The sequence below is a fragment of the Thunnus thynnus genome, chromosome 19 (assembly GCF_963924715.1).
Source record: "Thunnus thynnus chromosome 19, fThuThy2.1, whole genome shotgun sequence".
Taxonomy (NCBI): domain Eukaryota; kingdom Metazoa; phylum Chordata; class Actinopteri; order Scombriformes; family Scombridae; genus Thunnus; species Thunnus thynnus.
In genome coordinates, this window is record NC_089535.1 from 4,993,272 (window position 1) to 5,010,939 (window position 17,668).

Sequence of the window (17,668 nt, forward strand, 5' to 3'; positions counted from 1 at the left end):
TGCTGGTAGAAATGGTTCCTGTGCCTCTGAGCAGAACACAGTATAAATACAGAACGCAGGTTTTTATTCATGTGCAGGTGTTTGTTGAACAGGTAACAGACTGCAGAGAGAAAACTGCTGCTCTGTCAGTGATAACTATGCACCTTTATTAGTATCAGCACAGTGCACATGACGCTTCAGAGGAAAGATGTCTCATATCTATAAAAACATACTTCCTCGTTTCCTCTCTCCTCACATCTTCTCCTTGTGTCTCTCCATGCATCCTCAGTGGGAGGGACTAAGATGCAAGGAAAGGATGCAAATGAGGGAAACGTGGATGCAATTTAAGGGAATTAAGATGCATCTACTGCCTCTACCGTAATATCTGTATAACTCGGCCAGTTCAACCAACTCTGTGACAGGTATAACAGGGTTTCTCTTATCTTTTATATGTTTATGTTTATCATGTTTGTTATATAATAGTTGATTAGGGGGGAAATCCTTTTAGTAATGTTAACTTCATTGACTGCCTCATATCCACTTCAGATTAGGGGACGATCTGAGCTGTGGTTTTTAAAAAACTGTCCCGACTTGCAGTTGGAAACAGGAAACGAACAGCGGTCTCCTGCAAAGTCCACTGTTCCTATGAATGAGGAAATCTGTCCACATATATATATACGTCATCTGAACTGCACCACTGCTCCAGGTCATAATTACTACGGCCGCTAGATGGCATCTGTTACTCAAACGTAATTATATATTGTTTTTGGGCGTCTGACATTATGACCTATTGTGGGGTTTTTCTTGGGAGGACAGTCTCAAAGAAGAGTCCATTGTCTGTGTATTCAACGCTGCAGATCAATGCAGACGGAGTTGGTCAGACTCAGGTCAAGAGCCCAGTCAGTCGACTCAGTCACGGTGGCGACAGCAGCGACAGAGCAGGTCAATGATTAACAATGGAGCAGCTCACATAATGCTAAAGGCTGCTGAACTCTACACTCTCTGAACAACAAATCAAATTGGAGGTTTTCATCGGTCAGAACAGAGACCTCTGCTTCCCGTTAGTTAATAGTTTTGAATGAAAACTGTGATAGTGTTCACCTTTCACTGGAATTGCATCACTCTCCACGTTCTCAGTGTTTACTTTAAGTTTGATGTAAGATGTGGGTTTGGTTTCTGAAGTGTGTGTGATTATCTTGCTTTCTTTGTCAGGATTGATTTTAAAGGACATTGCTGGCACTTTTCAATATTTTTCTTTTGTCAACAAATCTCATATTTAGAGCCAAACCAACAATGAACTGATCTACTAACAAGTATTGTGTGTGTATCCAAAGCCTGATATATCTTATTCCTCTGTGCTGTAGACCCCTGTTGTTGCCCAAAAACTATTAAAAACACATTAAAGAGTCACACCACTGTGACATGTTCCTTCATTATGAAGAGTTTGATCAAGTTAGTTTGTTCAGAAACGGCTCCAAAGACTAATAACAGCGATCATGTTTTCATTCTTCAGAGAGTAGTCCTTTGAGAAATGTACAATGTCTGAGTCAGAGTCTGATTGATAAGATGAGTATGAATATATGTCTGATTTGCAATAAGAGATGGTGGGATGTGATGACCGTGTATGAGCTGGAGTATTCAGAAGAGGGCAACAGCTCACACAAACATAACCTCGGTCTTGGTCGTAAGCAGTGATGTAACTTTGGGGTTATGAAGGGAAAAAGTAGAATTTCTGTTGCGTATATAATCATGTGGTCTGGACCTTTCCACAACCAGATACAGAGCACTTCATTTGCTAACTTCATACAAGTTGAAAAGCCGAAAGACTTGGAAAAATATAAACTGTTTACAATGCGAAACTGCATGCTCATTGGCGTCTGTCTTACACAGAACTACTCTCCGGAGACTGAAAATGTGATCGCTGTTATTAGTCTTTGGAGTCCAAACTCTTCTTGGTGAAGGAACATTTCACCCAGTGCAGCGGTGTGGCTCATTGATGTGTTTTTAATAGTTTTTGGACAACAACAGCGGTCTACAGCACAGAGGAATAAGATATATCAGGCTTTAGATACTAATACTTGTAAGAATTCAGTTCATTGTTGGTTTGGCTCCGAACATGAGATTTGTTGCCAGCCTTTTCCTTTAATAAACTCTGAAAACCAATAGGTAGTTTGTGGTCACTCATTAAGCTGCTGTGTGTTTATTATAGTGACTGTGTTTGTGGTTATTTCAGTCATCTTGCTGTATTTTTATTGAACCTTTCAAACAAAACAATATACTGTCGGTTCAGATCATGGATTGAACTGAATATGAACCATTACTTTAAAGCCAGCGTGCTGTAGACTCTCAAATCCTTTCCTCTTTTATTCAGCAGATGCACAAACCTTCTACTTTGTTTGCTACGGTGTTTTTTTGCTTTACAACACATAGACCACCCTCCTCTTGCTTGTCATCTACAGTGTATATCCTCCAGGGTGACGGTGCAACTTGATTATACTTTGCTGCAATGTTCTTTGTTTTCTTCTTCTTAGTTTTCTCCTTATTTTTCTTCAGCATTTTGGGGTTTTTGGCAAACCACTAAATGCAACACTAGTTTAAACTGGTCTGTCATACGTGTAACTACTTCTTCTCTCTGTCACACACACAGATCTTCAAGATGACAGTTTAACCAATAGCCTCACTCTGTGTAAAAATCTTTTTCACAGCTGACGTTTTGACTTCTTGTAGCAGGAAAAGCACCAGTGTTATTAATAACATTAACAATAGCTCCGTTCCATTCTGAAAGCTGAAAACCTGGCGACTACATTACCCACAATGCAACTCAACCGCTGACAGTTTGGTCTGAGATTCAGGTGTGTTATGCTAGTAGCAGCTAATGTAGCCTGGAGCTGCCAGCCTCCAGCACAGATGTGGAGCTACAGAGGTCTTGTAACCTCACTTCTTTCTAACTCCACATGCGCAGATTTTTTTCATTTTCAAACTTGTAGTCTTCAGCCCCAACCGACGCTGACTAGCGGGGGCTCGTCAGGTGGGTTTACTCTGGCTGCCAACACCACACCTGCATCTCCACCCACCACCACCACCAAAACCATGAACATGAACAGAAAAGCTACTGTACTAGGAATACAGAAACAAATAATGTGATTGCAATGAAAAAATAGCATTTTAATAGAACTAATACTAGTGTAGTAAATCAAATATTAGTAAGTCCAATCAAATACAGCCAAAGTTGCTCCCACCACCTTATGCATATTTCTTGTTCCTGTTCAGATCCTCAGTTCCTGTTTTTATTGAGTCCTTTATTTATAACATAGTCATTTATTGTTTATGCATGGGTAGTGGGTAAAGGGGGGGGGGGGTTTATTGTTTTATTGTGTAAAGCACTTTGTGTTACGTTGTATTTGTATGACAAGTGCTATACAAATAAAGTCTGATTGATTGATTGATTGACTGTATATTATTTACTATAGTTATATAAGGGACCCCCGACAATTTCAAGTTCTGTGATCATAATGGATGACGTAGGGGCTAAAAAACACCAGAATGAAACTGTTGATTTGGACTTCCAGGTTCACAAAAATACCAACCGTGTTTGAAAATTACCTCTTAGTGTCTTTTTGGTGTTTTTGTTGGTAGTTGTACACATAACCTTTGCTCCAAACTGTTTAGCTAAGCCGCACTGTTGCTGTCCTTACTTACAGTTTAATAATAATAATGCATTAATTTAAAACTGTGTCATAGATGTCCAGTTACTAAGAGTTAATCCAGCCAAAGAGAATGCAGAAATTTCAGTGGCCATGGTATAAAGTATGTTATGCTTGTTTATCATTTAATCTTTAATCATCACCACAAAAAAGCCTGGATTTAGTCACCAAAGAGGAAACACACAGACACTCACATTACTTCCATCCAACTAACCCATTCATGAGTTAAACCTACCCAGGTTGGAGGAGGCTCGGCCCTGCGCTGCTCTGTCCTGCAGCTCCTGAGCAATTTCTAGCTGGTGTTGGTGGTACTGCCACGCCCTCTCCAGGTCCTGATAATCACAGAGATAATTACATCATGACTCACATTTAGCTTTCACACTGTTAGCAGCACACAAAGCATGCAGAACATAACAATATCCCTGTGTTATTTAGCTCTACGGTTAACCATGTCTTCAAATGGTTTCCTACCAACCTGCATGCATCGGGCAGCGTGCCCCAAACCAGCATATGCTCTCATCTCGATCGGTCTGTCTGCCAGCTCTTGTGCCAGCTCCAGTACCCGTGTATGGTAGGATATGGCCTTGTCAAAGTCCCGCTGAGAGTGGTAGGCACTGCCCAGGTTGCTGTACGCCCGCGCCTCCTCACGGCGGTTCTCCAAAGTCTGCAAAAAAGGCATATCACTTCATCATTACTAAATGTAGTAGAATTTCCAGTAACATCACAAGAAAATTTACATTTTCTGTTACTAGCTGAGTGTCCCAGGTCCTCTGAGATTAGATTTATTAATGGTATTCTTCTCATAGTTTTTTCTTTGTAACAGTAGGCAGAAAATATTCAGATATAGAAAAAAATTATTGTAACTTGCAAAATAAAGTGCAAAATATGGCAAAAATTGCACATTTACAAACATTATGTACAAAATACTGGATTGTATAAATATGTAAATGCATGGAAGTGAAGTGTATATGAATGGTTATATGTATATAAACGTCTACACATGGCAAGTTAAATAAAAATGTAATATAAATATTATGAGTAATTTATGAAGAAATGTAGCTTGAAATTAATCTCAGACGATGAAATAACAGTTTGAAAAAAAAAGATCTGTATTCCCACCAACTAAGTAAAAACCAAAAAGAAAAACAGGATTTCTGTTTAGAATAGAGCAGGATGGAGTCCACACAACTCTTAACAAATAGAAAAATAGTTTTATGTTACAAGCTGAAACGTTTCCAGCTGCAGGGGCCTAAACTGTCAAAACAAAGTAACTTCATAAACTTTCAGTAGTCAAAAGATTTTACTTGAGGGAGTTTTTATTCTGGTACTCATCTAGTTGTCAACAGATGGTCAATTTGTGTGTTAAGAGAGAAAAGCTACAAACACTGAGATGATGTTGGCTGCAGCGTTGCTGGCTTGCAATTTTTGCACTTCATCCAAAAAACAAATATAAACAGTGAAATGTGTGCAGATTATTGTCTTTGTTTGTTCATGTAACATTTGGATGAAGAACTGTACTGTGATACTTTAAATATTTACAGGCTTAACAACCAGACAGTGTCCTAAAAACACATGATGTTCCTCGGGAAATACGTAATAACATTTTCTACAAGACTGCATTAAGCAAATGTGCTAAAATACACACAGCAACATTAGCAGAACTCCAGACTGCTGCTGCAAAATCCATGTGAGGGAAAAGAGCAGCTCTTCCTGTTTGAATTCATCATATTCTTGAAATACAAATTACAGCCATCTCCGTAATTATTCTAAATTAAATTACTGGATGAAGCTAATGGCTTTCTATTTAATAAGTACGGTGGCCCTTAGGTGCAAAACACAACAACATTTCTGACACATTTTTATTGTGTTTTCTGTTTAGTTGTTGTGTTTTGCACCTCAGGGCCTATGTATATAAGTGATTCTACCTGGGTTATGTTTTAATGGTCTACATGTTCTACAAGATCTTCCCTGTGAATACGTCATCGCTATAAACAGATATCTGCATATGAAAGCAGAATCTGTAGGCAACTGGACAAAATTTTGGTACCAGAAGCATTCTGGAGTAGTATTGACCAATCACGTTTAAGTAGGCTTTGGTTGCATGCAGGTAAACAGTCCGTGTGGAGAGCAAAAGAGGTGGAACATCTTGGCCAAAATGCAATCGGCTATCATCTGATGCCAATTTAGTTTTTTATTAACTTTTTTAAAAGAATGATCTGCATTAATTTGCATGTCTGTTTGTAGAGATTAGCTGAAATGTCATCTGGACTGTCTCAAGTTGCTAATCGGACTGTAAACAAGGAGCGGCGCACGGAAGAGGGAGTCTTGGCCCGGATATCTGATATCTGATATTTGTTATCTGTTATCTGTTATCTGTTATCCGGATATCTGCTTGCTACACTGAAACCCCCAAAATATTATTTTTTCACATGGCAGCCAAAAAATTAATAAATCCAAACAACATAAAGACAAGAAAACATGCATTTCTAGTTTTAAAAAGACATTGTACAAAGTAAGGCATATTGTGGTTGTTCAGGATTGTTACCATGATATGATAGCTGTTATGCAAACCTATTAACTCTTTTATAATGTGTTACCCTCAAATGAAGAATTGCATGCATGTCTTTATATAAAATGATAAATTCAAGTGCAGTGAAGTGAAATGAAGTGAAAGGATAAGACTTGTGATACAGTCACTGTCCACAAATCCCATGAAAAGACCAAAACCAACAATCTGTCAGTCGTCTCTAAATACTCTCTGACTTCCCGACCCTGTCTGTGGCTCTCAGCCTCAAGCCTGTTGACATAAATCTTGTAAAAACAGCTCACAAATATATAGTTTCATTTTTTAAAAAGGCTCAGAAAATTACTAAAACATCTGGGCACTGTAGTTTTTAGCAAACATTCCTGAAACGGCAAGAAATAGTAAATATGTTGGGGACTATTTCCAGCGGTGGATGAATCCACATTTGGTGTTCTAGTGAGTATTCCTGGCACTAGGACGGTGTGTGTGTGGGATTGAGTCAAAATAAACTACAGTGTGTGTGGGTTCATGGTGATGAAAGGTCATCCAGTGCAGCGGTGTTTGGTGTTTCCATCAAGAAAATACAGAATATCACCAGACTTGAATAAACTCAAACATGCATTGTGGTCAATCTGAGAAAGTTTGGTCCCATCAGGAACGTTATGGATCATGAGGTGTAGTTCTGTACCTTTGCGATGTCCAGGTGCTGCTCGTGGCACTGAACAGCATTGGTGAAATCTCCAAGCGCTGTGTACACGGCGCCCATGTTGCCCAGCTGTCGAGCCTCAGAGAGCTGGCACTGCGTTTGGCGTGCCAACAGCACACACTGTTTATGGCTTGCCAGGGCGTTGGGGTAGTCACCGATAGCTGTGTACACATGACCGAGACTGCTGAGAGCACTGGACGCATCCTGGAATCACACATACAATAAAAATACACTGGTTAGTGTCCAGAACCAGCAAAGAAAGCACATAGAAATCCACTTTACAGTGCGACCGCTGCAGCTAAAAAGGATATAAACTGTATATTTTAAAAAATTGTCCAATAATGATATATTGGCAGATATTAATTTAAGTTCCCCTTTAATGATACATATCTTCATATTTGCATCTTTACTAAAAAGTCCCTTACTGCTTCATCTGCCTTTTAGAAGAATATTATAACTGTCATCTGTACGTTGTAAATATTGATTCAGCTATAACTGTAGTTTACAACTTGGGTCTTATTTCTTGTCGTTTTGACCATCGTTCTTTTCTGTAATAATAACATTTTATTAACTGAGGTAATTGTTGAATTGAGATCTTGGCAAATGCAGCAGATTGGCTAAAAAAGAAGCAAGAAACACAATCAGCCAGAACTATGATTTAACATAATGTTGTAATAGTTGTGTGTGCACACTTTTTTCTTGTGAAACAAGGCGAGACTGGATTACCAACTGGGCAAAGTGGTCAACAGCTCAGGGGTGCCCAAAGCCTCAGGTTTAGTCCATATCATTTGGCTCTACATAATCTGATTAATCACAAATTTGTTAGAAATTTGCACCACTGAAGTACAAATTCAACACAGTTGTCCATCTTGTGGTATGTTGAGCTCATTTGCTGTTAAGTTGTGTTTTATTAAACTGCACACAGACAACTGAGGTTAGATAAGTATTATTCCATTATGGGACTACTGCAAGGCTGCAACCAACTATTTCTTTGATAATTAATGGATTGTTCAATGTATGAAATGTCAGAAAAATATTAAAACACCTTGTTTTGTCTGACCAGCAGTCAAAAACCAAATTTGTTGAGTTTACTGTCATGGAAAACTGGGAGCTATCAAATATTCACATTTTAGAAGCTGCTACCAGTGAATTCTTGGCATTTTTGTGTTAAAAAATGACTTAAATGATGAATCAGTTATCAAGATTGTTACCAATGCTGTTGTATGTTTTTTGTCGGGGGACTACAGATTATTAGCTTCAAGCTAACTCTGGTGCAGTGCATCTTTAATGTTTCAAACTGCACACTGTCCCATTCAATAAATACATAAATCAACCAATAATTTTCTGTTATCTAATCATTTCAGCTCCAAAGTCAATAGGGGCCCAACAACAAACGTTTTCCCCATAGGAGGAATTATTCTGAGCATTTTAATTGCATTCACTGTCAGTTTTACCTCCAAATAAAGTGGTTTAGATCATTTTAGATGACTTGTTTTGAGAGATTTTAGTGAATAAATCAGCAAAGCTGTAAAAGTAAGGGCGCACATGTCACCCTCACCTATCACCAAATGGAAATAATGTCCTACAAGAAGACACACACACACACACACACATACACATACTGGAGGCTACAGGAGTGAAATCTAATCTTTCACATCCTATTAGACCCCGCTGTGAGAGTGTCACCCTCTGCCACCACCACTCCTGCTCTGCATCAGGTTCTTGCAAGTTCTATTATTACTGTTTTAGTTCGCACATGAGACACTTTTATAGCACTTTGAACTGTCTAATGATTTCTAGCACTGCTCTTCCTGCTAATTACTGGGCTTCTTCAGGCATAATACCATGCAAATCACCGTGTGAGTGTTTCAGCTTAAGTTTGTGCCGCTGTTGTCGTCACACGTGCATGAAAACGGGGCCATGAACTCTCTCTCTCTCTCTCTCTCTCACACACACATCAGTTTCCTCTTGCAAACACTCTTGTCTGGTTCTCTGATTAGATAGAGAAATGAGAAAGAGTCACCGCTCTATTTCTGCTCTTGTAATTAGAAACCTGCCTACTCATTTTCTAACTAATCTTGAGGTTATTGGTATTGATCAGCTGGCTATCAGAGGAGTCATGGGAAATATTTGAGAGGAGGAACAGTCTGTTTCAAATTAAGCAGAAAAATGAAGACAAGAACATCAGTCTGTATCGACACATTTCCTCTTTATCACAGCTCACTGTGTGTTGAGTCTCTGAGTGTTCACATATACAAACACACTGGTGCACAGATATTGTGAATACATGAATATTCAGATATTCCTTTTTTTCCCAGGAAAGCAGATATACGCTGTTAAAAAATTCCTGTTAATTTTTCAATAAATTCCAGTGGCTCATATTTTAAAATTTTTACATAATATGATTTTGTGGTAACACTTTATTTTATACAGGTCCTTTAATTTTTTACTAAATTCCTGGAAATGTTCTGTTTAATTTGCAAGTATTTAACAGTTAAAGCTGGAGTACGGGACTGTTGTCTCCCCCTTCTGGCAGTGAGAGTCAGTACAAAAACACTGTCAACATGTGTTTACATCACAGGCTCTGCCGTAGCCTACTGTGTCACTACTGTTGCGGCTGTAAAACGGTGGATAAATTGTTTTGAGCATCACACAACCCCCCCAAATGACTAGTTTCACTATCAGAATTTGATCCATTCGGTCCAATAACATTTAGAAAGTCTAGAAGAGCCATACATTTAAATTATTTTATCCCCATTGAAGTTAGCAGAAAGCTAACCGGAAGTTAGCCGGCTTGGCTGGCGGAAGTCTCTAGTGTGCATGCTCTGCTCATAAAGCAGTATGCATTCATCCGGCCAGTGTGGGAATGTCGAACCCAACACCAGATTGTGAAATAAAAAGAGATTTGTCTGGTGGTGAGAGGTTTAATCAGCATTGTGTGAAGTCATTTGGCAAGGGCTTGAATGTGACGGATGTTCATTTATATGTATAAGTTCTGTACTGCAGGTTTAATTTTTTAGGACATTTCAGAGAGGATGGTGCATATTTAGTACAAATTATACATTAAAAAAAAGTGTTAAAAAGATGATATCTCTGATTCTGCTGCATCAGTTTTTATCCTTTTGAACAATGAGTTAAAGGTCTATATTTATATTCTGGGGCTCTACTGGAATATCTTTGCATGATTTACAGTTAAAAACTCCTTATTTATATTATATTGGCCCTTTATGCAGCCCCTCAGTTCAGCCTCCGTCTGAAACAGGCTGTTTTAGCTCCTGTCTCTTTAAGGCCCGCCTCCTGATGAGCCCACTCTGTTCTGATTGGCCAGCTTCAGGAAGATTCCAGCGTCTCCAGAGGCTACGTAAACCATAGAAGTAATATAAAGAAGAACTGGATGGCGCCCTGGCTTTTGACTTGCAGGGAGCGTTTATACGTTCACCTCAAGTTTTGTATCTTTGACCATGTTTAACATCTGACATTGTAACAGTAAAAAAAAAATAACAGAGAATCACAAAAAGCAGAATATGTCGCCTTTAAACCCGATGGCTTTCCAGCATGTTACAGAAACGACATGTTGGTGGGTCAGGACAGCCTGCAGGAACAGCGCCGTTTCCTTCACAGGAAACATGACACCACTGATAATGAGTGTAATCTGTTAAACTGTAACACAGCTCATATCTATGAACACACAGCGTGATGTAATTATCAATAAACCCTGTCCTGAGGTATAGACTCACTGTAAGAATCATCTCCTTGATGTAATCACAGAGACAATAACTAAGTTAGAGTCCCGCTGAGCACAAACAACAGCAGCACACACACACACACACACGAAAAAAATAAAACATGAATTTGACCTTTCAAAACACACAATGACGGACGGCCAAGAATAAAGTCTGAGACTGTAATTAAATGTTTGCAAGTTTAAAGAACGTGAGAGAGGAGGAGAGAAGAAGCTATGAATTATAAAAGAGGAGTTATTAGCATGTTCGTTACTCATTTATATCCCACGTGCACTCACTTTCTCTCTGTGATTCAGAGGAGAGAAGATAAGAGTGAGCCTTCATTTTTAAAATAATGATACTGATGAATAATAATGTCAATTCAATCATGTTCTCTTAAAAACTGCACAATTGTACAAATGCAGATATATCTAACAGTATGTTGGAGCTAATTATTTTCCTCCAGACATTTAGAATTGCAATCAACTAACTAACTAAATCTAAATGTTTAACAAAAATGCACGTGCAGAATATACATTTCCATCTTTATCAAAAAAGAAGAAGAAAAAATAGGTGAACCATCTACCAAGATGTTGTTATTTTTTGCAAAATGCACTCTACAGAGTCAGGTGAAAAAGCTTTTATCACATCCTTCAAGAAAGAAAAACAACTTGAAACAGGCTGAAACAGGATGTTTTAACTACTAGTCTGTTAAAGGCGGGAATGTTGCGCCGTTATTCCGCCTCGCTGTTCTGTATAAAAAGGTACAAAGAAGGAATGAGGTGGCATTGTTGTTCCACAATTAAGCATCACATTGCTGGATCAACATCTATGTAAAAGGGACGACCGGCACAGCTGGACGACACACACTAGACGCCGACGGCCAGCACGCTATCTAAAATCACGGCATTATACTGGTTTTGTCTGGTTCAGTGTAAAAAAGCAAAGCCGCCATAATGACGGGTGTTCTCTACGGCCATATTATGGGATCTCTGTATCCCTGTCCTGATGAGGCCACTCTGTTCTGATTGGCCAGCTCTCAGGAAGCTTCTTCCAGCTCCAGAGGCTGCGTAAACAAACTCTAGTAGCAGGATTTCACTTCTTTTTCTCTTTCTTAGCTTGAAATATAAACTTAGCATCAAATAGCTACGAAACAGATGGACATTTAAGGGCAAGCATGACGTCATCACAAGGAGGAAGTAGAGGTCACTTTGCAAATGGAGTGTTCAGTATCTACGAGGAGGTTTTGTGACATCACAACCAGTTTGGAGCAAATCCTGGTCCAGTATGTAACTCACACAAGCTGACTTGAAGCCTCCGTTGCACAAACACTGGATGGACTTTACAGTGCAGGAGGAGACGTCTCGTGTGCAGCAGTTCAACTTTTGGAATGAAAAATATTTACATATTCATAGATTTTTAATGAGGATGAGAGGGAGTAGATGTCATTTTTAAAGAATTTTTTAACTAGTTAACTGAACTTTTTTTTTTTTGTGGAAACACAAATTATTGTTCAAAGTATTTTTTATGTCTGGAGGAGATCTTAAAATAAATATTTGTATGTTCATAAAAAAAAATCAGAAATTCTAACATAAACATGAAATAATTACTTTAAAAATCCCTTCCAGCCGTGTTTTAAGATATATATAAATACTCTGCTTTGAATAATAATCCGTGTCTAATAGGGTTTTTCCACAAACACATTCTTAAAATAACATCTACTCCTTCTCCCTTAACAACAACAACAACAACAAAAATCCAGAATCTATGAATATGCAAATATTTTTAGTTTTAAAAGTTTAACAGCTGGACACAAGATGTCTCCTCCTTCACTGTAAAGTCCATCCTCAGTGTTTGTGCTTCTGGAGGCTTCAAGTTTCTACATCACACTTGTGGAAGCTGCATACTGGACCACGATTGGCTCCAAACTAGTTCTGATGTCACAAATCATGCTTGTAGGTTCACCTGCTTAACTGAGATTTTCAGTCTGCACAGAGTAGAGAACAACATCCAACTGAAGAAGCAGAAGAAGAAGAAGAAGAAGAAGAAGAAGCAGAAGAAGAAGAAGAAGAAGAAGAAGAAGAAGAAGAAGAAGAAGAAGAAGAAGAAGAAACAGAAGCAGAAGAAGCAGAAGCAGAAGCAGAAGAAGCAGAAGCAGAAGAAGAAGAAGCAGAAGCAGAAGGAGAGGAAGAAGAAGCAGAAGTAGAAGAAGAAGAAGCAGAAGCAGAAGAAGAAGCAGAAGCAGAAGAAGCAGAAGCAGAAGCAGAAGCAGAAGCAGAAGAAGAAGAAGCAGAAGCAGAAGAAGCAGAAGCAGAAGAAGAAGCAGAAGAAGAAGCAGAGGAAGAAGAAGCAGAAGCAGAAGAAGAAGAAGCAGAAGCAGAAGAAGCAGAAGCAGAAGCAGAAGAAGAAGCAGAAGCAGAAGAAGAAGAAGCAGAAGCAGAAGCAGAAGCAGAGGAAGAAGAAGCAGAAGCAGAAGCAGAAGAAGAAGAAGCAGAAGAAGCAGAAGCAGAAGCAGAAGCAGAAGCAGAAGAAGAAGCAGAAGCAGAAGAAGAAGAAGCAGAAGAAGAAGCCAAAGCAGAAGCAGAGGAAGCAGAAGCAGAAGCAGAAGAAGAAGAAGAAGAAACAGAAGCAGAAGAAGAAGAAGAAGCCTAAGCAGAAGCAGAAGAAGCAGAAGCAGAAGAAGCAGAAGCAGAAGAAGCAGAAGCAGAAGCAGAAGAAGAAGCAGAAGCAGAAGCAGAAGCAGAAGAAGAAGAAGAAGAAGAAGAAGAAGAAGAAGAAGAAGAAGAAGAAGCAGAAGCAGAAGAAGAAGCAGAAGCAGAAGCAGAAGAAGAAGAAAACCTATTTTTGAGAGGAAGGGAACAATGTGAAGTTTGGCTCTGAAGAAGAAAATGATGATCGGTTTAATACTATCTATGGATGGATAATACATGCACATTCCTTTAATTCGGGGCTTTAATGAGTTCTAAAAACTGTCACCGAAAAACAGCCAAAGTGACCTTTTGTGGAATTTACCACTTCTAATTAAGAGCAGCACACCCTGCTCTTTTCATTCCTGTTCATGTGTGTCTCTGTGTGTGCTGTAGATTTGTGTGTGTGTGTGTGTGTGTGAAAGCAGGACAGCACACATCCACTGAAACCCCAATTCCCAGCAAAGTGATGAGCGTAAACACATAAAATCCAGTTGACACATCTCCGAGGCGGACTTCTAGGCAGGAATGGGAGATTTAATAAATGGCGAGGAGGCCTCTGTGTGTACAGTCGACTGTCCAGACAAGTGTTTGATTTCCCTCAAGGACACGATGTTTCCCCTGCACGAGAAAAAAACCCCACCAAAAAATCCAATCTTGTTGTGTCTGGGACTGAGAGCCTGTACGCTGCATGTGTGTTTTGTTGATGTCTACTTATATATTTATAAAAAGAGGATGACAACCCTTGTCATTTTTTGCACAGAGAGAGAACCCGTCATTACAAATAACGACGCAGGAAAATCTAATTCTGTGAGGGTGAAAAGAGGAAAAAAAACCTTGTGAGTATAAAAAGTTGTAGAGAGGCCGATCTCTTAACGCGTGAGAGCAGAAAAGAAGAGACAAATAGGAGACAGAGAGGGAGGGAGACTCGTGGTGGTAATGCATCCCGCATGTGCCGCTGTGCTCGATAAACTAGCCAGGAGAGATGCAGGAGCCTCCGAAAAGCAAAGCTCAATCACCCAGAAAATGTGAGCTTTTCACCCTCAGCGTGCGATAAAGAAAGAAATGAGTTCTCCTGCTGTTGTGTCGGGGGGGAGAAGCGACAGACCTGAGTTAACTTGGCTCATGTCAGTTTTGACTCTGAGTGACCAAGAATCTGTCAAACAGTGTGTTTGTCTGCTCTCATGTTAGCTGTTGACAGTCACATTAGCATCTCTGGCCTGCTCTTTATTTGATTTGAGGAAGCTAACACTAAGCAAACATTGGTTTATCCTCATCCTAAAAGCCTCTTCTTTCTTTTTCTCAAATATGAACAATAAGGAAGAAATCTAACATCCTTCATGCTCATAAGTATGTCAGCAAAGCATTCAAACAGGGATAATGTTACAAACACTGATTCCTTTTCAATATTAGGACTAACTAGCTCTACATGGATCATCTACTGGTGATAATGCTAACATTTTAGCAGACACTTTAGCCTCAGTTGTTTTTATATATAGTAGGGGTGTGCCCAAATACAAATACATTATTCGGCAAAGCACAAATAGTGGGTTTTATACGAATATTTGTTTCATACAAATATTTTAAAAATTATTTGTTGAGATAAAGCTGAACTACTGACACATGCAAAGTGCTCCCAATGGACTTTTCCATAACCTGTTGTTCCCCTTCTCCTTTCCACAAAGTTAGGTAGGGCAATAAATGAAAAGTGCAACGCAATAATTGCCTTTAAAGTTCCTCCCTACACGTTGCATGGTGTGCTGTCTCTGTGTTATGGGTGTATAAATAGGTAGAAGTCTGTCTGCAATGAGGTGATGAGTAAAGTTTTAGCTCATTAATCAGCGCAGTCGTCTATGATCTGAGAGACTCCAGTTCGAGACCCGATGTGTGGACCTCCTTCATAAGGTAGTTTATTCATGAACACTTATTGTAACACTTTAATTTTCTAAAATTAAAAGCGTAATAAAAACAAAAACAGGATTTTTAAGCCTCTTTCCACTTTCGTTCCAATACAAATACAAATACAAGTAATTTTGCTGCCTCAACAAATACAGATACAAATACAAATACTGGGATCTCTGCTCATCCCTAATATATATGCACATAAATGCCACATCTGGGCTGTTGGATGTGTCTCAGCTGTCACCTTATTGTCTTCTGGCTGCTCTCTGCAGTACAGAACACCAGAGTTTTGTGCTGCATTTGGACGTTCTATAGAGAGAAATGCCAAAACCGAGGCTTAAGGAATGATTTCATGGGTGAGTAGTTATTTTACAACACTCTACTGTCGCCAACATGTTGGATTTAATACACCATTATCACTATAAGCACCGTAAGTGGCTATTAATCTTTTGCAGAGGGATTTTCTACAGTGAATTTATGAGTGAAGTGAATTTGTAGCTTCCATTTATTATATTTTATTATTATTCCATTTATTGATAGAAAACCTGAATACAGTAACATGCACAGTGTCTGAGCACCTCCCTGATGATCTCCCTCAAAGAATAAGCTTTAACGTTGACTAAAGCTATATGAGATTATAGATACATTTGTATTGATCATGTCTCTTATACACAAACATGCAGCCCACTATACACTCTGTGCCATCAAGCAATATGGTATCTATGTGCATATATCTACGGTTTAGCATAATAGCATGAATGTAGCCATTATATGCATATTTTCACACAACTCATGGATAGCTTAAATTGCTAGTTAGCCGCAGGTGACAAATCTGACTAATAATGAAAATCTGATTTTGTCTTCCTCTGTCTTTGTTGTTTCAAAGAATTTCAATAGTAAATTTGCACCTTTTATCATTAAGTGTGTTTCCATCCAATTGTTTTTATGCACATTTACAAATTTTGCATTAAAAAAATAGAGAGGAAACACTGGAAATTCTCAAAAATCTCAATATAGCAGAAATGTTTTTACGTTTGGTTGCGGTGGAAAAGTTGGTGTATAAATAAAAACTCATTGCTTTTCACTGCTGCGTCTCACCTCAGATGTCATCTGTGTTTTATTAAATTAATTATTTTTTTCTCCTTTTCATGCTCGTGTGCTCTGTTTTTATCAGCTGCTACAGAGATATGTAACATGGAGCCCTGCTGGATGCTGGAAACGTGACCATTATTGCAAAAAAGGAAGTAACTTATTCATTTTTTATCATCCAACTGACTAATTGTCTCAGCACTAATTGCAAAGCAGCTGTTTTGGACTGAATCATACAGTAAAGGATTTGTCTTTATTGTCTTTATTGTGTCCGTCTCTGCAGGTTAAACATCAGCTCTCTGCAGTCTCTGTCTGTGTTTAGAGGCACGCTGTCTGGAAACAAACAAACACATGTTCCGTGTGGCAAATCAAACACACAGTAGGAGATATGGATTTCGGTCGATGGCCATGTTTGAGTCGCCTTAAGCTGCGCACCTGTGGGGAAAAAAGCTCAATAATCATCTGTCAACAACACAGATATTCGACTCCGTCTGCGGCGCGTTTATTCCCCGACACACAAGCTCAGAGAGAGAGAGAGAGAAAACTAGTCTGTCTGGTTTCGATCCTGAGCGTCTGAGCTCCAAGGTGAACAGCATTCATGACTCATAGCTAATGAGACACTTTAATTTAGAGCCTAAAATATAAAAAAACGTAAAGATGCACGGACAGAAATACACCCAGACACGCTACACTCCTGGTAGACGCTCACAGCTTTCAGTAAAATGAACTCGCTCAAAGCCTCATTCGTCTTAGTGACAGGTGTTCAATCGACCTCTCCGGATCCAGGATGCAATCACATGCTATTAGGTGACTGTGTGTGTGTGTGTCTGAGTGTGTGTGAGTGTAACATCGAGTGTGTGATGTGTTTAGAGGGTCCAGCGGTGCCTTCAGGAACATTATAGAGGCCGTAGCACAGTTATAATAAAACTGTACATGAGAAACTTCTTGTTGAATTAACAGCTTCATCATAGTTGATGTTTTAATGACAAATATTGATCAAAAGATATTGAATGTAAGATTATATTTCTGAAGGAGAGAGGAGGTAACTTCAAACTAAAGTTCATGTTAATTTATCTATTTAAAACTGGACTGCCAGTAATTTTGCCATATTGTTCATTCATTTGTTTCATACATTAGTTTCTATGGATCGTGGTCGTGGATCGCCTGCTGCTGTGGTTCTGCTAGACGCCATTTCTATTATTATTATAGTTGTTATTATTGTTGTTGTTGTTGTTATTGTTGTTGTTGTTGTTATTGTTGGAGTTTTTCTTGCTGCTGTCACCAGGTGCTGCTCGTAGGGGAATGTTGGGTCTCTGTAAATTAAATAGTCCAGTCTAGACCTGCTCTGTGTGATA

General features: G+C 39.0%; 1 protein-coding gene across 2 annotated transcripts in view; it reads right to left on the reverse strand.

The window, feature by feature from the left end:
* The window catches only part of ttc28 (tetratricopeptide repeat domain 28), a 163,934-nt gene that overhangs the window by 43,971 nt on the left and 102,295 nt on the right, over positions 1 to 17,668 (reverse strand). For both annotated transcript variants that reach the window (XM_067573860.1, XM_067573862.1), the window contains 3 exons: positions 6,896 to 7,117; positions 4,159 to 4,347; positions 3,919 to 4,015 (listed from right to left, as the gene is read on the reverse strand). In XM_067573860.1, the coding sequence (XP_067429961.1) occupies positions 3,919 to 4,015; positions 4,159 to 4,347; positions 6,896 to 7,117 (508 nt within the window). The remainder of the gene's footprint in view (positions 1 to 3,918; positions 4,016 to 4,158; positions 4,348 to 6,895; positions 7,118 to 17,668) is intronic.